The sequence below is a fragment of the Maniola jurtina genome, chromosome 22 (assembly GCF_905333055.1).
Source record: "Maniola jurtina chromosome 22, ilManJurt1.1, whole genome shotgun sequence".
NCBI lineage: Eukaryota > Metazoa > Arthropoda > Insecta > Lepidoptera > Nymphalidae > Maniola > Maniola jurtina.
The window spans coordinates 5,334,961-5,358,075 of record NC_060050.1 but is presented as its reverse complement, the minus strand read 5'-3'; the positions used below and the strand labels follow the sequence as shown (position 1 = coordinate 5,358,075).

The following is a 23,115-nucleotide window of genomic DNA, read 5'->3' as shown; positions in this document are numbered from 1 at the left end:
GCCAAAAACTTTCTCAAACCCCCTTATTGCTTTAGTGAATTTGTTTTATAACGTTTTTCAAAGCTCGGCACTTGGCGACCTCGTTAGCCAGTGAGCAATTCATCCTTCACCGCATTTAAAAGGGAAAAAGCCTTCTTTGAGGCTTTTTCTTTAGTGTAAATACGTCGCTTAAAGTTCTACGGATGTGTTGCTTTAGGGAGCTTTTATGGGTAACAGTCCCTTATTAATAAATAATAGGTATGCCATAATCGTTATGAGACTAGGATAATCTTTGCATAAAATATTTAAATAGACCACTAAGTATATTTGCGTAGTTTTACTTGAAGAAATTAATATTACTAGATATCTAGTAATATCTAGTTTTGTCTAGTCTTGTCTAGTACTTAATATCATTTTAAGTATAGAATGTACCGGCTATATACTCACGTATTTAGCCGATTTTAAAATGGAAATCACTCACTATATAGAGTATAGTTTAAACATTAAAATACTTAATATCACTCATAATATTATATCAGTGAAGCGAAGATAACTATTAAATTTAACAATTCAAAATAAGTATTAACACACTACGATAGGGAACCCTAAAACGTGGTGGCTAAAGGCTAGCTTGCTGAAATCTTAACTATGTAAGAAAATAATATCGCAATATGTCCATAGTATTTATAGCACTTTCACTGAACTAGTCAAAAAATTGGACAATCTCAGTCATAATAATAAAGGTAAGTAGATGGTTACTCTACCTACCTATTACGAAGTAAGCTGGTATTTTCCTGATCTAAACATAAAATGCGCGCATGCATGTTAGTTCTTATTAGTGTACAAGTCGCTAAGTGGAGCTAATTAGAAACGAAAGCCTCATAAATGCAAGGAATGTGAACACTGAACAGGTTCAAAGAATGCCTCTTTGAATAACTACAATAACGCCGGCAATTGACAGCTTTTTAACCCCCGACCCAAAAAGAGGGGTGTTATAAGTTTGACGTGTGTATCTGTGTATCTAAACTAATGAACCGATTTTAATTTAGTTTTGAAAGGTGGCTTGATCGAGAGTGTTCTTAGCTATAATCCAAGAAAATTAGTTCAGCCGTTTGAAAGTTATCAGCTCTTTTCTAGTTACGGTAACCTTCACTTATCGGGGGACGCGACGGGGGTGATATAAATTTTTAATTTACACTTGTCGTAACATTATAGACTTACGACAAGAGTATTTTGGATGTCGATTCTTCCACAGTTCATTCAGTAGCCTATGTCACTCTCCAGATCTTTCACTACACGGTATGCAAAAAATTACAACGATCCGTTGCTCCATTGAGACGTGATTGAAGGACAAACCAATAAACCAACAAACACACTCTCGCATTTATAAAATGGGTAGTGATTCAGCCAATTACAATGATTGCGATTGTCCCGATATTGTGGCAATCAGTAGACGTACGTAGGTATCTCTTGCAGTATTTTTTTAATATTTTTTTAAAGTGAAGTGAAACACACTACACTCCACCAGCTAACGTGTAGGCAAGTACTGGGTGGGTACGACTGGTAAATGGAAGTATTTATGAGTGAACAAAAGACTTGAAAGCAATGCTAAAACAGTTTCATATTATTTTTTCATGACCTTCACCTCTGCTAATGACTCTCCAGTCCACAGAAGACCAATTGAGTTTTCTTTACGTGGTATAAAATTGAAAGTCACGTAGAAAACAAATTATATTCCACACGGCCTTAATGACCTTGGTACCTTGGTTTACTTGAAGTTTATTATATATCTAAATACAATATAATATAGGTTTTTGAGTATCGCGTTATCGTTCCTAATACAACAATTTTGTTTCAAACCGGTAAGACATCTCCTCGAGTTCGCTCCTCAACCATTGAGCTATTGAGGCTCTTAGATAAAATGTAATAATAATAGCAGAGTGAACAAGAGTGAGAGAACTCTCGATTAGATCCTGAATCGACGATACGTCAAATATTAGGCTGTAGTGATGAAAAATCAAAGAACAAGTGTAAATTAAAAATTTATAACACCCCCGACGATCCAAAGTATTTGAGTTTTCCAAAACATCATTTTCAAATAAATAATTATGTATTTAGGCAACGTCCATCTTGACAGCTTGACATTTGTCTATTGACATAATAGTATGAACCTAACGGTTATCTAACCTTCTTTTCTACAAGAAAACTAGAAAAGAGCTGATAACTCTTAAACGGCTGAACCAATTTTTTTAGATTATAGCTAAGAACACTCTCGATCAAGCCACCTTTCAAACAAAAAAAACTAAATTAAAATCGGTTCATTCGTTTAGGCGCTACGATGCCACAGACAGATACACAGATACACAGATACACAGATACACAGACACACAGATACACAGATACACACGTCAAACTTATAACACCCCTCTTTTTGGGTCGGGGGTTAAAAATAGGGCTGGCTGCTTTAGGCCTACCTGCGTCAAATGCACTAACATTTGACGCCTGCCAGTGACGTCGAAGCCACGTCGTTTTTTTAGAAGTTCCCTAAGGCGTCATTCGCACGAGAGCTTTTTAACGTCCGTTAAAAAAGCGTTCAATTAGAACAAATACATTCCCAAGTAGGTATCTGTTCACATGTCAATGCTTTTTTAACGCGCACTTTATATTTTCAGCTTTTTAAACGCTCGTGCGAATTAAGGCTTACTGTCGTGAATTGTGATATTAGTTATAGTTAGATTAGATTATAGTTAGTTGTGATATATATCTATATTTATCTATACTATTAATAAATAAAATTGGAGTGTCTGTCTGTAATTTCGAAATAACTACCTCATATTAAGCTCATATAGTTATTTGAACGATACCAACACCGAATCACACGTTTTTAAAATTTTTGTCTGTCTGTCTGTCTGTCTGTCTGTTTGAAAAGGCTAATCTTGGGAACGGCTGAACCGATTTTGACGGGATTTTCACAGACAAGTAGAGAATTTATCAGGGAGTAACATAGGCTACTTTTTTAACCGACTTTCAAAAAGGGAGTTGTGTTTTTCTACCTATGTACACCGAAATCTCCGAGATTTCTGAACCGATTTGCGTCATTTCTTTTTTAATCGATAGAGGAACTTTGCGACATTGTTTCATAAAAAATTTGGAGTCCAACTCCTCAATCCTGATGCTGCAGGGGATCTGACCAATCCACGCGGGCGAAGCTGCGGGCATCAGCTAGTATAATATATAATCAGTTGGAACTTAGATTGGCATTTAGACAAAGTGTGTCAAAAGTCAAAAGTGGTATGAATAAAAATTTAGATTCGAAGACGTGTCGGTAACAATAAAAAGTTAATGTAGGGTACTGTAATCATGGGACGACAACATAATGATACAGTATAATGCTCCATCTCAGAAATATTTGGTTCATTCTGATCCGAATATTTTCTATTGTGCTGTCTAAGTACAAATGTAATCTGCTTAAGCTTACTACACACAATACTTTTTACTTTACTATATTCCAAACAAGAAACATTGGGAAAGGAGATTATCCTAATCCTAATATTATATTATCCTAATTCTAATCCTAATTAATATTATAAATGTGAAAGTGTGGATGTTTGGATGTTTGTTACTCATATTTTGGAATGGAGTTAGATTATACCCTGGATTAACACATAGGCTACTTTTTATTCCGGAAAATCAAAGAGATCCCACGGGATTTCGAAAATCTACATCCACGGGAACGAAGTCGCGGGCATCAGCTAGTTATTCATATTCTCTCAACTTAGAGCTGCTCTAAAGAGCTTTTTCGTTTTCCGTTTGTAAGAAACCTTACGATAAAAATGCAGTTTGATAGTTAGAAGCGAAATCGTCGGTGAAAGAAGACTAGGAGCCACGTACGACTCGTGTAATTTCATCCAATTTGTTTTTTATTTACCTAATTTGTAGCGACGTGTGTTATTTGAAGCTTTCTTCACACTGGAGGCGAGGTTTGAGAAATCGATTCAATTACAAAATAAGTGGTAGTATTACTCCCATGACCAATGTGTGTCTAGCTTAGTTTAAGTTTTTCCGGTCGAAATTATAAATGCAACAGTGTGTCTGTCTGTCTGTCCATCTGCCAACTTTTCACGGGTCATGCGGTTAACTGATTTTGATGAAATGCGGATTTTGGAGGAAGTTAGGGACTGAGATTGACTATTTTTGCTCCGGCAAATAAAGAGAGTCCACGGGATTTTTAAAAACTTAAATTCACGCAGACGCTGTCACGGGCATTATAATGTCATGGAATGAAAGTTTGGATATCAGCCCGGCTAGCCTGGGCAACTGATAAAAATTATATCCCTAATTATATCCACTGATTTCTATGACATCAGTGGATATATTCGGGGGATATAATTTTTATCTACTGCCCATGCTAGCCGGGCTGGGGGGATCGCAGGTAATTCGAAATACCTTTGAGAAATATTTATATCCAGCTGAGGACATAGTCCGTTCGTCATCTGATCTGTTCATTGTACAAGATGAAGACTAGATAAATAAAACGCAATCATTTTTATTAACAGCCATCATTCCAAAGTTTATCAAAAGTCAATATATCACAAAGACACTGGTACGTCGATAGAAGCAATTTTGAAACCTAATTTGCCTAGGCATTACATGACCGAGTTTTCATCCAATCGCCGATGTAAATTGACTTGTTTATTATTTACTACTCGCGTTCCCACAACCTTTATGTACGGACAGCAAAAACATTGTAGGTAACATGAAATTTTAGGTCGAACCTATTGTCTACTAATAGGTACTACAAGTGGTATTTAAAAGAGAAATCTATAAAAATGGTTGAGTGACCTAACAAATATAAAGCTGTTAAAAGTTTCATATTATACATATATATTATACATATATATTTTTATATATTATATATATATATATAATTACTTTTTATGTTTATTAGTATATATATAAATCTTTAAAAAAAAAAAAATTCCTTGCGACTTGGTACTATCCAACCTCCTTCCTAGAACTTCTCCTTTCAGCAAAGGTTGCCTGGTAGTGATTGCTCCAAGCAATAAGGCCGCCTTTGCACACAATTGTTTTTTTCTGTTTTCTTCTTACTGTGTTGTTATCCTTTACATGTGTTTTTGTGTGCAATAAAGTATTTCTATCTATCTATCTATCTATCTATCTATCTATTATGTAGAACTGAACTAATTTTAATAAAATTTTGACGTTGAAATGATGGCGATTGTCATCTTTGTACTTGTGGATAGTGTAGATCTACCAAGGTACAGTGTTAAACTAAATTTCATTCACAGACTTTCATGTAACTAATATGTACCTACAAGCAAATTCAGCATGCATCATCATTGAATAAAATAAAAACCTACTTAGATTTATTCCGGTCAGTAGGTCATAGATACAGCAAACAATAATTGTACTCTAAAATTCAAAACTGAACAAAAACATATTACAATTTACAGAAACTATCAGTAAGCTATTTTGTGATTTTTTTGCAGACCTTAGGTAATTGGTTGGCTACTATGACAGAATTTATTATTAAAATATTGTGCAACATATCAATCATCTATTGCAATAAGTAGGTATCTTAATAAGCAATACTGATGGAGTAATTTTCTTTTGTTGAGAAACTGAAATTGAAAATAATAAATAAACAGGTTTTTTAGTGTAAAATCATGTTACCAACAGTTCATTTCAGTGAAAAGGCGAAACATGGGTGCTTCTAATTTAGCCTAAGCAATCCTACGAGACTAAGGCGCAAAGCATACCGGCAGAGTCAAAGCGCGGCGGCGTTCTTGTTTACATTTCAGATTATAGGTTTATTTACTTTGGTGTAACGGTGACGGCACGTGTCTTCCGTGTTTTGTTTTCAGTACATAATTATTTTCAAAGTTGCGTATTATATTATATTAATTACGTAAACTCAAAACTAAAGCTACGAGGGTTCCAAACGCGCCCAAGTCTCATCTGTTTGTACTGGCCCTTACTCTACCAGCCAAAAAAGTTTTACTAGTCATCTACTAGTTAGATGCTTGATCTACTAGAAAACTACTATCCTTACTATGCCTCTAGGGTCCACCGCAGAGTCATGTTGACTTATTGATTCATTGATTTACTGGTCTGGGTGGTCTACGACTAAGTATGAGGTGTAAAACATAGACTAGAACGCCCGTTAAATATTAAGTCTGTTTCTTCTAGGATTGCCTGGAGAATTTCTGGTACACTGACTTTCAACTAAATAATCAGAAACAAGAATATATCATATCTACGTTTAATTTCCCCTTTAACGAATCGGATAGGTTCTAGAATAAAAACGCAAAATCACTACCCATATCATAAATACGAAAGTGTGTTTGTTTGTTAATTATTGGTTTTTGGTTTCTTTCAATCACGTCACAACAGAGCAACAGAGCGACGGGATTTTTTGGATGGGTATAGTAAAGACCTGAAGAGTGATATATAGGCTACTTTTTATCCAGGAAAATCAAAGAGTTCCACGAAATCGCGGGCATCATCTAGTGAATTCTAGTGGTTTAAAATAAACATTCCATTGCACTCATCCATATCCATACTAATATTATAAATGCGAAAGTGTGTCTGTCTGTCTGCTACCTTTTCACGGCCCAATAGTTTAACCGATTCTGACGGAATTTGGTACAGAGTTAGCTTATATTCCGAGGACGGTCTTAAGCTACTTTTTATACCGGAAAATCAAAGAATTCCCATGGGATTCCTGAAAACCCATCCGCTTAACCGACCGAGGTACTACTTGCGTCTCTGTAATTGAAATAGGCATTTTATCCAGGAAAATCAAACAGTTCCCACGGGATCTTTAAAGACCTAAATCCACGCGGACGAAATCGCGGGCATCCTCTAGTTTGCTATAATTTTTTTTTAAAGAATATTAGCCATGCTAATTATCATGACTAATACTCCCCTTTCCCCTCCAATTAAGCGTAAAGCTTGTGCCAGGAGTGGGTACGACAATACTGCAACGGGTAGAGTTTGAACCGCCGACCTTTCGGAATTCAGTCCACTCCTCAACCGTTGAGCAATCGAGGCTCAATGTATAAATGTTGTATGAATGTCATTAAAAACGAATTGCCGCGAAAGTGCTCTCTACATATAGAAGGTATAAAACGTAACGTATCGCCTTTCGTTCGGAAACTAAAAGCATTTTCTCCCGTCGCTCCACATATGATAAAGTTACTGTCTCTCGTTACCATGGATAACATGGCATTGCCGTGTTTCTTTCTATGGACAGGTGGCTAATTGCGCAACACGGTCGCAATCATCATAGGTTAGAATTTCATTGAAGTCTGTTAAACAAACATTTCAATTTATTGTAAGGGGAAACCTGACAAGTGCAAGTTGTTCTTGTAAATGTTCTTGTACAATAATTGTTCCGACTATAAAAAACTCTTTACATTCACAAAGTTTTTCGAATTGGACTATCGATGAATAGACTGTACCACTACCTACCACTGTATCGTTTTTAATCCCCGACCCAAAAAGAGGGGTGTTATAAGTTTGACTTGTGTATCTGTGTATCTGTTTGTGGCATCGTAGCTCGTAAACGAATGAACCGATTTTAATTTTTTTTGTTTGAAAGGTGGCTTGATCGAGAGTGTTCTTAGCTATAATCGAAGAATATCGGTTCAGCCGTTTGAAAGTTATCAGCTCTTTACTAGTTTTCTTATAGAGGTTTTTTTTTTAAAATTTTGAGTTATTTTCTAGTTAAATAGTACCATGTTTGTACCTCTAGTGACCAGTTGTCGTCGGATTACCTTGGTCGATTTTATCGATCGAGAGGAGATCCTCGATGGTGGCAATAATTTTCGTTCAAACTAGTGTGATTGCTTGTTGGTTTGTTGATTTATTGGTTTGTTGATTTATTGATTTCGTGGTTTATCCTTTGATCGCCTTTCAACGTTGCACCGGATCGACTTGATTTTTGCAGACCGAGAGTGACATACACTTATTTTTATCCCGGAAAATCAAAGGTTTTCACGAGCGAAGACATTAGGTGTCAGCTAAGTAGGTGAAGGACATGCGACGAATAGCATTTTTTCTTAAACAGTACCTAAATTCGAGCAGCTTTATCGAAAGCTAGGTCAATGTATGATCGTACTTAATATAAAGCAACCCTATCTCTCCATTACCATGAATGTTATGTCTGTTTATAATAACATGAAATTTTATGAAAATTAAGTAAATGTTAGAACCGTATCTATAAACCATTAATATCCAGGATACGGTACCTTATCTTCTTCTTGTAATGGTTATAATGTATTTAATGCATTACCAACATTATAGTAACTACATAAACATTTATGAAAAGTAGATACTTTTAGAAATGTTTATGTTTAGTATTTCCTCTCTAAATAGCAAGATATTAAACTAAAGTCGCGATTCGTGTTTTTCGCGAAGAGTTGTCGCACTACTTGTGCTTGGCCTGCTGAACACCTCTGCCCCATCGCCCTCGGTATCTTGAACCTTCTAATCTAACTACCTATTTTAAGTTCTTAAGCAGACTTTGAGCTATGAGACCGCTCCGCGCGATATTGGCGAGGCGACACTTGCATACTTTGTAATGAGAGCATTTGAAGTGAGCGACTGCGACGGCCAACACTTTGCATACAGTACAGAGAGTTCCAAGTGGGTACTCGCATATAATAGTTTATCTTTGATACAAATACGCAACACTGATGTCGCGTGTCGCCGTCTCCCGTCGCTGTCGCATACCTCCAAAGTCTAAAAAAAAGGCTGGTCGTGACTTATTTGATCAATTTTGAATTGATTAAGTGGTAACTGATGCCCTCCATTTCATCTACGCAAACTTAGGTTGAAATCTTTACAACGCACTTTGATTTTGCTTAGAATTAAGTTTCAGTTAAAACGAGACAGATTTATGCCAGTGGTATAACGCTGTCTCGTTTTAACAGTGTTTTAGGTCTAAGAAAATTCAAAGTGCCCTCTATAGATTTCAACCTTAGGTTTTTAGAAAATACCCCTAGGTGCAAGCTATATCTTTGCAAAATTTTATCGAAGTCGGTTCAGTGACGTTTAAAGCGTGGAAAGCCGCATTTGTAATACTTATTACTATTAGTATGGCAGTACGGATACTAACCAAAGTAAATAGGTAATAAATTAGTGACTCTTTAAAACCAATAGTAATTATTATCATCAAGTGATTAATTACGACACTGTAACTGCACACGAGCGTCTAATAAATCCTAAGGCATATCAAATGAATCATTCTACGGTGTTATGTTAAATGCCTACCACTGCCACATATCCTCCATGTGACATTATCTTCTTCGCGATCGGTAAACGGAGACGTTACGGTATTTATAGATGGGATTTACGCAGTTGACATTTCTTATTTCTGAACTTTCTATCTTCATCTTACTAAAAGACAAATCATGGTGAAGAAAATTTTAAGACACAAACAAAAACTACCAATACATCAGTAAATACTATTGCCAGGGGCCGTAGCCAAGGACTCAGAAAATATTTTTCTAGACATGGTAAGTAGATATTTATCCTTTAACAAGCCTTTTTCTAGAAAAAATGCTATAATAATATTATGGATTTAATTTTCGTCTGTTAAACGAAATTAAATCGTTCAACTCTGAAAACAATTTTAAAATTGTTAGGTATTAGGTCTCTGAGATAGTTTTTGAAAAAAAACTACCGTTTAGAAAATAATGACTGCGAAAGTTTTTAGCAACTAGTAAGCCACTACTAAGTTAGCATTGCTACGGAATAATATGCGTGTTCTGTGTAGAATTCTGATACAAACTTGAGCAATTTTTGTTGACTTATTTTGTGATTGCATGGGGTACCTACATTAGTCTTATTAAGGTACTCCACCGTAGGCCTTGACCTGGTGAATAAAAAGACGATTAGTCACTAACCAAAAGGGACAAAGTGGGTTTTCTTTTAAATGAATAGGGTAGCTGTCTGATATAAATTAACCCAGGTACCAAGGTTGGCCCATACTATATAAAACTCAAATAATTAGCATCATTTATAAAGAAGGTAACTATACCAAATAGTCAACTAGTCTATCACCATGGCTACTAATAGGTAGTCTGGTGTCTAGTAGGTACTAAACTTCAAACATCTTTGAGAACATTATGGAGAACACTCAGGCATGCAGGCTTCTTCACAATATTTTCCTACAACCATTTACAAGTTCATCATAATAAATATTTAGAGTAAGAAGGGGTTTGGCCATTAGTCTACCACGCCTAGCCAAGTGCAGATTGGTAGACTTCACACACCCTTGAGAACAATATGGAGAACTTTCAATCATGCAGGTTTCCTCACATTGGTACTTGTACCTAATACAAACCAATAAAAGTTAAGCAGATAAAGCAACGGGATAAGACTAGTTGTCTTCTAATGATAACTGTCTTACATTAACAGTAAAATAATATTTGAAACAAAATGGATTTTATTGTCTTCCGGCGTCTGTGCTCTGTTCCATGGCGTCCGTTTGACAGCTGCCTATTTCTGTAACGACGCCCCCTAGCCGTGCAGGGCTGATAGGTATCCGGTTACTGAATATTCAATACCTACACATGATTTACTTACACCAGGTTCAACACTTCCACCTATGTCACTAAAGAAGTAAATTCTAGGTAATATTTCGGAGAGCATACTCAGGAGCTTTTCAAAATTTAAGGTTTCGCCACCGTACCGCAAAGCGGTGGGTGAGTCCAAACCATAATACAAGGTGTAACCAATACTTCAGCAAAAACTAAGCGATATTATTATAGTACCTGAACACAATCCAATGCCAAAAACCATTTAACTTATCTTGTGCAAAACTCGTTCAATACGCACAAATCATTCGTACCACGAGATTTTTCAAAAATTCAAATCCACGCGGATGAAATCACGGTCATCGCCAAGTAGTATATATGTATATTTCGTCATTAAAATGTGTAATTCAGGAAATACTAGCAGGCTTAGACAACCCTTCCAAAGTTCGCGCCGCGTGTGGCGCCCGCGCATGCCTGTTATTTGTATTACAAAATAACAAAACTACGTTAGATATTTACTCTCACGCACTTTCTTATACGTAATTATACCGTCCAGTGTGTTTATTAATGTGTGTTGTTTGTTATTAAGGTTGGTGCGGTATAATGTAATTATACGTTTGCTTTTCATACTCCACCAAGTCTGGTAAAGCGACTTTGTATCTCTAATAAGATTTGTAAATAGGTACCTCTTACCACTTAGTAACTTTACCTTCAAAATAGCAACTATTTGTACTAATACTTACCTACTAATCGAATTTTACGCTTTACATTATTGTGGCTATTTCAGCGTGGAGTTTACTTTGTCTCATATTTTCCGAATTCAATTAATTTCTCCTCAAAAATTTTGTAATCCTACGGTATTCATAGGTCCATGAGCCTACGTTATCTTATCACTTATCAATCATCATATTCTTAACCCGATAATAACATAAGTAGGTATGGCCAGTAAGAATTCCCCTTAGGTATAAATTTTTTGTATCTAACTAACCTACTTACAATTGCTTAAAGTAAGTCAATAAATAGATAGGTAGGTAATATGTACTTAAAGCTAAATGTCAGGGCAAATTCTTTGTCTATAATTTATGAACTTTTAGAGCCTTAGACATGCCCTTAGGCTGTTTCTCTTCGTATGTTTGACCCAATTTACCATGAAGACCTGAGGCTTCATAGAATACAAAAATACGTAAATAAAATACGACCGTAAAGCGAACCTATCCCTACATAATAAATATTCTTCGGACGAGTCTTTCCTACTCGAATATACCTATTCTGTATCATTATTTATAAAAACAACTACGTAGGCATGCATCTACGTAGGCTATTTTGACAAACATAGAAGAAATTCAACATTATTCCGCTGATGCTAAGAGAAAAAAATCTAGACAGTAGATCCGCAACTTCTACGAAATACTTACGTAGGTACCGAATGTAAATTGCCATTAATCCTCCTTCCTTTAGCTGTAATTAAATCTAGGTAAGGTCAAGTGGGGTAAGAGAAACATACTTTACTGGTTTGTGAACATTTTGGCCTTCAGCTATCAAAATTATACATTTATTTCGATATTAATTGAAACAAATCTTCGCTTTTGAAATATACTAACATTTTTTTTGATACAGAACTAGATTGTTCGTATAATTACGGCACAATTTAGCAACAAAGCTAGGTCATAAAAATGTTCCTCTTACCCGAGATTTGGGGTAAGAGGAACACTCGATACTTTTAAGTAATAACTCGTGTTTTTAACTGTTTATATAGCATGTATTAAATTATTTTTTGAGTTAAGGGAATGAAAACCTTACCTCGTTTAAAATAAGGTCTTATTTAGGCTGACAGCATACAAAAACGAAATTTGGGGTAACAGGAACATATAGGTAAGGTCAGAGGTGCTAAACTTTTTCTGGTATTAAATGAACGTATTAAAAACTAGCTTTCCGCCCGCGACTTCGTCCGCGTTTTGGTTATATCGCGCTTGGCACAATTTTTCAAAACATGAACCCCCTTTAGTGTCCCGTGATCGGTTAAAATGAAGCCTATGCCCTAGCCCCGGGTGTCAAGCTACCTACCTTCCAAATTTCTTAAGATTGGTTCAGTGGTTTAGGCGTGGAAACGCAACAGACAGACAGACAGACATACAGACAGACAGACAGACAGAGAAAGACAGACTTTTGCATTTATAATATTGGTCGGAACAGTTGGGATAGAAATGTATTCTAAAAACAGATATGGTTTTAGTAAATTTCTTTACTTAATTACAATTTAAAAAATTAACTCGTAAGAAACAAAACAAACTTCTAACAATTTTGAACTTTTCTCACTTTGGCCTATACGCGTAATTGTAAACAACAATGTATCACAACAAAAATACTGTCACAAACAATAACATTCGTAGTGAAATATAAACTATAACATAATGTTTTGAAATATAACTATAACATAATGTTTTGAGGTTGCATAACCTGACAAAGCGCCACTTTTAACGGCCCTAACTGCTTCTAATAGTTTTTCTTTCGGGTAAGAACTTCTATCGGTCTTTTTTTCGTAAGCTCGAGGCATTTTGCTTTTTCTGTAACAAATAAACAGTTAAACAAATCATGGCTATTTACGGAACGTGTTATACCGGCTGACTTTTTAAGTCCTGGCCAAAATTTGTAGGATAAACCTTAACCTTTTGTATGGGACCAACTTTCGTACTCGAAAAAAAAAATCTACTAAGTATTTCATACATTTTGGTCACAGCTGATCGATACTTTTGTATGGAACAGCTGACTTTTTATTTAGAAAAAGTTGTTCATATTCATAGGTAGGTTTATCCTACAAATCTTGGCCAGTACTTAAAAGTCAGCCGGAATTTAAGCGGTATTTTAAAAATGTTTGTTACCCCCTGAAACCGGGAAAGAGGAACATATGTTTCTCTTAACCTAGTACAGCCGTTCCTCTTTCCCAGCTTGCCATTTTGAAGGTTATGTTTTTATTGACATCGAAAAAGCACTAAAAACACACACTACAAACAATACAATACGTAGAAAATAAAGATTAAACGTAATAATTACACTTACCATAGCAATCAACCGCAAAACTGATGTTTTTAATATTTTAATAACACAAACACGGAACGCCGCTAGGTCTTGGTTTTTTTAGTTTGACAACTGATTTTTTTTTCTCTCTTTTACTCGCTTATCTGCCGTGTTGTAGCGCAATCTATCCAAGAATATATGAACTACGCCTAATACTGTTATATCAACGTAGTGACCATAGAGCTCGCCGTTATAGTTTTCTTTTTACTAGTTACAGTTTCTCTTCCCCCCGCGTCCCTCTTACCCCACCTGACCTTATCTATAAGACCCATCTATTCAAATATCATAGAAATTTCCGCTCTTCAATAAGCAAACACATTACAGACGGAGCGTAAACTAATTTGAAAGGCAGGCGTTGCGAAGGCAATTTTCTAGAAAACATCATTACAGCAACATCGATGCGGTGTGGGAGAGAGACTAATAAGCTCTCGGCGAAGCAGAAAACACTCGATTATACTCGTAAATCTAGACGCCTGCTTAATGCGAACCACCTGATCGCCAGATATGAGACCGCAAACGTTGTAAGTGGAAACGGTTTGAGGTTAAGACTAAGGCCGATCACAAGCTTTGCCTAGATACTACTGGATCAGAAAAGAAAGTGGAAATGTGAAAAATTGACAACGGTGTGTTGTCAATTTTGCCCGGCAACATTTTAGCGCATGCATAAAAAATAAAATGTAAATATATAATATACTATCATCATCATCAGCCTGTGGACGTCCACTGTTGGACATAGGCCTTCCCTATAGAGCGCCACCACACCCGGTCCTCAGCCTTCCTCATCCAGCCACTTCCCGCTAGCCGCTTTCATTTTCATCGTCGGTTCATTGTGCTGGAGGGCATCCCACACTACGCTTGCTTAAACGTGGTCTCCACTCAAAGACTTTCCGGCTCCAACGGCCGTCGCCTCTACGACAGGCATGGTCTGCCCACTGCCACTTCAGCTTGCTAATAATACATACTAAGTATACTAAAACTATAATAAGACCATTTAGGCTTACTGTACCTAGATGAAATGATGTAGGTACAGGGTCTGGCAGTAGGTATATAGGCACTCACGTACCTGCCTATACCTACTTATCAGTTCAAGTTCGGTAAGAAATATATTCTAAAAATTCCAACCTGCTCTCTCTCTCAATATTCCTCTTTTTTACCCCCAACCCAAATAGAGGGGTATAAGTTTGACGTGTGTATCTGTGTATCTGTCTGTGGCATCGTATCTCCTAAACTAATGAACCGATTTTAATTTAGTTTTTTTTTGTTTCAAAGGTGGCTTGATCGAGAGTGCATGTTCTTAGCTATAATCCAAGAAAATCGGTTCAGCCGTTTGAAAGTTATCAGCTCTTTTCTAGTTACTGTAACCTTCACTTGTCGGGGGTGTTATCAATTTTTAATTTACACTTGTAAATATATGTGAAAGATTTATCCAGGCTGTAATACCTGCGTAAAATCACATTAGGAAAAGGACTAGGTAAATCCTTACTTGAATTTTTGTACAGATATCTTGGCTAGGCTCACAGAATCGATACGCCAGCAGTGCAGTGCGGTTTCCGGCCCGCCGACGCTATGCACCACTGCCTTCTGTGATTCTAGTACTGAAACTATTTGTAAGCTTCCGCAAACTCAAGCTGCTCCGTATTAAAATAGGACTGAGAAAATTATGGCAACAACAGTCCGTTGACACCAAAATGCAATATGTATGAATACACAAACATTTTTGTTGAGTTTTCTGGCGTAAACGTGAAAATGCGTATAATTCAAAAAAGTCTACCGTTACCTGAAAACTTACATAAAGTTTTGCAATTTTAACAGACTTCTACAAAACGAAGAAACATAACGCGTAAGTAGTTATTAATTTATTTCTAAATATCGACGCCTTAGATCCTGTTTCAATAAACTTTTTCCTCTCGTTCATTATTTATTAATCGATTCCACTTCATCTTCATCATAATTTCAGCCTATGGACGTCCATTACTGAACCACCACCACCAGGTCTTTCACCACCACGCCCTATATTGAGCCTTCCTCATTCAACCACTTTTCACCATTCGCTCTATATCGTCGGTCCATCTACGCTTGGGTAGTTGTTCGGGGTCTCCACTCTAGAATATTCCGGCTCCACCGGTCATCGTTCCCGATTTCACTGATGTAGATATACCAGATACCTATTATTAAATCCAATGGTTACTTACCTATAAGCTTATAACCAAATCCCTATCCGATTACCGAAATTCGATCCCTAGAATGCATTATTATTAATAGACCAGCGGTCACCCCACAGCTGACTGGACACGCATAGCCATTACCTGTGTAAGGGCCGCCTCTACTTCCGTAGGGGAACTTGTAGTCAACAAATACCGCAAACAAATCGCTCAATTCGATTTTCAAAAACAGAGTTATTGTAGGGCATGGTAGGGCGGGTGATACAGTTCATTGACACGGATAAATGAATTTCCGATCCGATTCAAGCTATTTCAGACGTGCTGACTAGTCGGTTGTAGAGTTAGACGGGGATGTGAGTCTGTAGATGCTCTAATACGGACATTTTATAGAAGTGATTTAGTTACTGTTGTAAACATAAAGATAAAAGCACTTTCGCTATTTTATTGACACTAAAGAATTAATTAAAATCATGTAGGAAGGTAGGTACTTATCTAAGGTTACACAACTGGGTCAAATTTTTTAGGGAAACTTGATTGATGATGTCAAAATTATTAAGGCTTTATCAAAGAGTTTCTTTTGGGGTTTTCTCGTTTGATTTCCGGTCGCGTAACTTAATTAGGTATTAAGACTGGCTTTACACTATCATGGGTAAAATAATATGATTATTATCGTTTTTTTGTCTCAGTAAAGATAAACCAGACTGACTTCCCGAATAATGATGGATTGGGAAAATTTCTAGCTTTCAAATCTAAGTATTAAAACTCTAGAACTTTGGTTCTTTATATCTAAATCCCTATTTCTTAAGGTCAAAATATGCCCTACCTTGCAAGACACAATCATCTCAGAGCATCATGCATAGAGCTGTGTGTGACTTATGTTTTTTTTCTTATCAGGCAGCTAAGGCACAATGTTCACGACAGTTATGGAACTTGTAAGAAAAACTCTTTTTCACTGACAGGCGTCAAATGTTTCTACATTTGTTGCTAGGTTTCTTTGATTTCACGTCACCCTTAGCCTAATATTTGACATGATATCCTCGATTCAGGATCAAACCGAGTTCGCTCATTCTGGTTAAGGTGACATCAGACGGTTCATTCGAGTGAATGTCAAGTGGTTGTTTCTTTTTGTTTGTCACTTTTGAATAATAATAATAATAAATTCTTTATTTGAATAATGTGTGTTAAAAAGATGGTTAAATTATTATAATAGTACAACACATTAGCCGTAGCGGCGTAAAAATATTGTGTTAGTTTAACATGTTGTTCTTAAAATGCTTATACAAAAAATAAAATAAATTAGATACTAAAATTAAAAAAGTGAAACGTACAATAATAAATAATATCAAAAACCGAATAAGAACCAAACACATCCATTCAGGAAATTCTAACATACAAATCCTTGACAAAATAGTTAGTTGTTTAAACAACTACGAATATAATGCACAAATCTTAATAAATAAAGTTTTAAAATCAAATCTTAATATTTTGTGAATCATTTTGTGTTTAGATCTTTCGATTGAAGGATGCCTACCGCATGAAAATCAGAAATGAACAAAAAATGAACCGTCTGATGTTGAACATGATGATGTTTCAGTTCAGACCCGTACTTATTTGTGTCTTTTTAAATTCAAGTTATTTAATTTGACTATTGTCTCATTCCAGAGTTCCCAATGCGCCCAAGAGCTGCATCGCGGAGATCTTCAACGGCGGCGACACGCTGGACGGCGGCAGCCCCATGAAGAACGGCTCCACGCGTCCCCGCATCGTCAGGGACACTCCCACGCGCCCGCGGGACACGCACACCAGGCTTTTTGGACAGGTGAAGGTACTTGTCATTTTTTTAATTCCCATACCATTTATCCCATGTTTTTTACCCAGTGTAAAGAGCTGTAAACGATTGAAAGTTGCCTACCCACTTACGGCTCTACTGGTAAGACAGCAGCTAGATACAGCTCTGCTGCGAAGCTTAAGAAGCTATTTAGGAAAAATCGGCCAAGTGAGAGTCGGTCTCGAAGGGGCACGAGGGTTTCGCACCATCATACAAGAAATAACATTCGGACTGAAATCAGATCACCGCTACAATATGGAATGCCCTTCCGGCTTCCATTGTCACCTCCAGTTTCAATATTGGGCCCATAGATTGGGACCTTTAATAGAAACAGTAACGTTAGGGCCGATTTTTCCGTTTGTGTTGAAAATTTATCTTCGTAAGTTAGGTACTTACATTTTATTAGGCAAATGATTGGCGAGGCGTTAAACACTTCCTGCACCCCCTGATTCCAGACCGCCGGCAACTCGTCAGTGTCGCCAATGATCACGGACACCATCCGCAGCCACATCCAGTTCGGCGACGGCGAGGTGAACGGCAGCCCGGCTCACTCTCCCAAGATCAACGGCAGCGCGTCCTCCACGCCCAGCCGAGGTGAGACGGAGCCCGCCGACCAGTGTGAGTCGTTCTCAATGTAGGCACGTGAAGCATTGCCAGCACGTAACGGCCGGTTCACACATGTCTCCGTTTTACTGTTCCGTTTTATCGTGTACGTTTTTTTTTCGTCGATGGCGTATGTAGTTGTATGAGCGACTTCACACATGGCACAGTATTCTGTATACAGTAAACAATATCGTTCCGTAAAAAAATGACATTCCGTTTTGTCATCGAATACTGGACGACGGAACAGTAAAAATATACGGATACGTAGAATTTTAACGGATAGATCCATCCTTGTAGTATAGTGGCGGAATACTGCGAGTTTTCTGTTCACACATCGCATCCAGTAATGATGGATCCGTTGAACGTTATACGGTGCCTATGTGTGAACAGAGCATAAAATTATGACGTATCCGTTAAAAACGTACCAGTAAAACGGACTCCCATGTGTGAACGGGCCGTAACGCAACAGCCTAGCTAAGCTGGACGAATGTGGAATCGAATTTCGGTGGCGTAACTGTAGGGTGACAGGACAACACCATCACGATATTTTCACGCGTAAAATTTAAAATGATTTTTGAAAAATCATTCAAAGACAACGAAGGAGAAAACATAGAACCATTCCATAAGCTCCATTATAGCATAACGAAAACTCTACCGTGGTAGGTGGTGCATAATAATAGGTATACTCAACCGTACGCGACTTCAATTCAATAATAGTAACTCATGAATACTCAATTTGTCGCATGAGCGAACGCTTCAGCGCAGAGCGTCTGATTTTTATCAGCATAGGCTTTCTTTGAGACGCTCGTGAGCGTTCCAGTGGCAGTAGCATTTCATTGCTGCTGCAGGGATGCTTGAGCATCTTTAGACGCTATGAATACTTGACAAGCAAACATTTTCAGCGATAATTATAGAATTATTGTAGACAACGCAAAAATGTAGTCCTGTGCCTCAGAATAATTAGATACCACTCTTTATTAATAGACATAGGGATTTCAGAAGCCATCTGTCCAAACAAAATCATGTCCTACACTTTTATGTTACGCCACAGTCACTTACTGTTCTTCAATGTAGTGCACTTTCTTATACTGGCAGTAGGTACCTACATTTTAAGTCGTTCTATATGGGAAATCATTTATTACAAGCCAATTTTATTATACTGTTTCAATACGTCACAAGCAAGATTACGGTCGAGAGTCTGATCTTCCAGCTACGAAATGTATTAAATGCAACGTAAATTCACATTAGTGCATTATTTGTAGATTACTCTAGTGCTTATATAAAACTTCTCTCTATTTTATTTTCAGTGCACTTCATTAACACAACTTTTTAACCGACTTCCAAAAAAGGAGGAGGTTCTTAATTCGTCGGAATCTTTTTTTTAATTTTTTTAACAGCTGTGCTGAATGTTAGAATTACAAACATTCAAACATACCTTGTAAATAAGCACTGACAGGAGCACATTCATTGTTGTTTTGCAAAAACCACTAGAATGTATTATAAATTATAATAGAAAGTTCTGACAAGAAATGTAGTTGTTAAATAACTTAAAATTTAAAAAACCCCCGACACAAAAACCACTATAAGCAAATTAGAAAAGAGCTGATAACTTTCAAGATTTTCTTCGATTATAGCTAGGAACACTCTCGATCAAGCCACCTTTAAACAAAAAAAAACTAAATTAAAATCGGTTCATTAGTTTAGAAGCTACGATGCCACAGACAGATACACAGATACACACGTCAAACTTATAACACTTCTCTTTTTGGGTCGGGGGTCAAAAATACCTGAATTCTATTCCACTTTCGAACAAGTTGAACTAAACACCGAGCATGCGCTACGTATTCTTTGACGATTATATTCCTGTGACATCGTCAAGGGGACGTTTGAAAATCATCATAAGCAATTAATTAGGCACTTATGCACGCTAGCATTGAACTTAAAAAAATAATTATTTCGCCAAATCATTATTAAGCTCGATATAACTGTTCTTAATACTATCATAACATATTATCATAATAAATCATACCTACATTGTTCACAGTTTTAGCATATCTAATCAGTACCGGGTCTTATAAATAAAGAATTATTATCATCGGTAGAAACTTAGAATTATACGATAGAGATTAATGAGAAAAACCAAATAGGTAGGCTATATATAATGAGGCTTGATCTCCAGTGCAAAAAGATTTATTTATGAGACCCAAATGATATTAGAATAATAACTATCGAAGAACTGACTGATTAAATAAATACTTAAATATAACTAATATAATTTACGTAAAATTACTTGTCAAAGGTAACAAATTAATAAATAGCTAATATAATTTATATTAAATTGGTTTGGTGACGCGACCATAATTATTTTGGATAAGACTTAACAATATGATATTCAACTATGTACTAAGTTACGAATTTTTCAGAAAATAATGGAAGATGTGGTCGCGTCGCACTCTGTTCAAGTTAAAGCGATATATCCATAGATGATAGATTTTATGAACTTGGATAACTTAAAAGTATTAGCATTAAAAATCCGGTGACCGTATCTCTATTAAAATTTTAGACCCACTAAAACTATGTTCGATTGCATAAGGTCTTCCTGTTTTTATTGCTAATACTCTAATGTTGATCTCTGTCCGTGGTACAAATGAAAACAAGTTTGTTCTAAATGGTCAGTATCGTACACGCCACCGAAGAGGAACCCGGTGACCGGGGACGGAGTGCCCTTGCCGACTCCGCGCCGCCGACACCCGGCCGCCAGCCTGCGAGGTGCCTCACCAAACTATCCGAACACCTACCCATTCGACGACCTCCTCGAACCGCAACCCACCCACCGATACTTCACTCGAGATTGGCCACCGAAACCAGCCCAGTATTACGTGGAATCCGCCACAAAGCCACCTATAAACATTCCACACAGCCCCTACACCTTGCTAGGCCTCAAAACTGACGATCCCGAGAAGGTCCACCCTGTAATCGATCCGAATTCTCTTTCGCCTCAGCTAGTTCTCGACAAACATTGGCCACCTTTCCCAGCGCAACACTATCTAGAGCCGCAGGAACATTACATTCCTCATCACCCTTTGCCGCCACACGCTTTTGTCGGCATGACTTCCGCTTTGGGCGATCGTCCCCAGCCAGATTATAAATACAACCCCATTCCTACTTTGGATGGACCTATAGATCCGTTTACATTTGCCAAGTACGATCCTCCCCCTACTCTTTTTAAATACGAACGCGATGGCCCAATCCCGGACGTCACTTTGCTTCCGACATCTTCGGGTCCCGGACCCAGTACGCTCACCGGTTTTCCTCCGATATTCCATAAATACGTTCCTGGATACCTTTTTAATCTCAACCGGCATGCAGAAGACTTCAATCAAAAGACGTATTATGTAGACTATGTTCGCCGAAGAGAATTGGGTGGGTGCTTAATTTAGACTGAATCAAAACACTTGACTTGTCTGACAAAGTATTTAAGCAGACAAATATTTTGTCAAACCGTTTTGCACCGTCACTGTATGTACAGAATGCTTTAACCCTAACAAAAGATTTACAAGACGATTCCATCAAGTCCTCAATTAAGCACTCAACTTCGTTATTATTTGCTTTTTGAACTTTAATATTAATATAGTTCGTTATGCGACTTATACTTTTATAGTTGTAACGTAATTTAGTATTAGGTACTCTTAGTTCAATTTTATTGTCTTCTATTACTTTTGTCGTGTTGTCATTGTCATAGGAATTAGCTTTCTAAATTAAAACTGTATTGTTTGTTTTAGACTTAACTTTCTTACTATCGCACGCATCTTCTATGATTTTCAGTAGTTTAAATATTATAAGTAAATCTGTTTCGTAGTTAGCATACTATGTATTATGTAATTGTGATTATAATTCTGTAATTCTAGTTTTAATTAAAGGTATTTTGATACTGATAGATCGCTTCAACAAAGGCCATAGGCATATGTAGTTGCATGATCCGCATTTAAGAAATATTTTTGAACGCGGCGCTGTTTTTGATGAAAAAAGTCACAAGTTATTATCGTGTGCGACTCGTAAACTTTTTTTTCAATTTGGAACTTTTAAACGTAGACCTTAGGTTACTCATAGTAATGAACTTAATTTTAAAATTGATAAAAAATTTAAAAACATTTTGGGTAGATTTGCATGAATAAGTTACTTATATTAAAAGAAATCTGTGTACATTTAACTTATCAATTTGATAACGTAAAAAATATATGTTATTTGTAAAACTTGATATTAGATATTTGCACAGTTAGGTAAATTTAGATTTTCAATAATTTATTTGGGTATTATCATATTGATTTATTCATTATTCGTTATATTCCCTTAATTCTTCCTTCCCTTAATTTTCAGAAACTGATTGGGCTTTATTTTAGTCAGAAATATTTATACAAAAAGTATCTCTTTAAATGTATGAAAAATGAAACTATCAGGCCCAGTAAAAGCTGACCCCAAAAATTCGTTTTAAATACTATTTAGGGTATCTTTTATAACTTGTTTTGCAAATTTACAGAAGGCAACCCGATCACTGGCGACGGCTACAAATCACTGAACGGCCAGATCAACACAGTCACATCGTTAAATGGCAACAGCTGCAGCATTCTGCATAACCGCGTACCCCCTGGTGGGTTCTCTTCAGGACTTTGGTAGATCGCCCTGCACCTGATCCAATTAAAGCGGCCAAATAATATCAACCGCCGCACGACACCTGGCCGTTGATACTTTCAAACGAACGATTCTAATTAGAATAAACAACGTCCATTTTTGTAATCTCTCTCTCTCTCTTCTGGCTTTACAAAGATTAGCCAATGTCAAGTTTGTAGTTATTTGTAACAAGTTAGTTAAAATATACAAGTATGGACCCCGTCTGTGCCGGCGC

At 36.8% G+C, this 23,115-nt stretch overlaps 1 protein-coding gene across 1 annotated transcript in view; it reads left to right on the top strand.

Moving 5' to 3' along the window:
• Positions 1-23,115, top strand: part of LOC123876891 (microtubule-associated protein Jupiter-like) — a 196,842-nt gene that overhangs the window by 172,393 nt on the left and 1,334 nt on the right. The window contains exons 3-6 of the mRNA XM_045923292.1: positions 17,444-17,606; positions 18,065-18,227; positions 20,889-20,981; positions 22,750-23,003. Coding sequence (XP_045779248.1) covers positions 17,444-17,606; positions 18,065-18,227; positions 20,889-20,981; positions 22,750-22,886 — 556 coding nt within the window. The 3' untranslated portion in view covers positions 22,887-23,003. The remainder of the gene's footprint in view (positions 1-17,443; positions 17,607-18,064; positions 18,228-20,888; positions 20,982-22,749; positions 23,004-23,115) is intronic.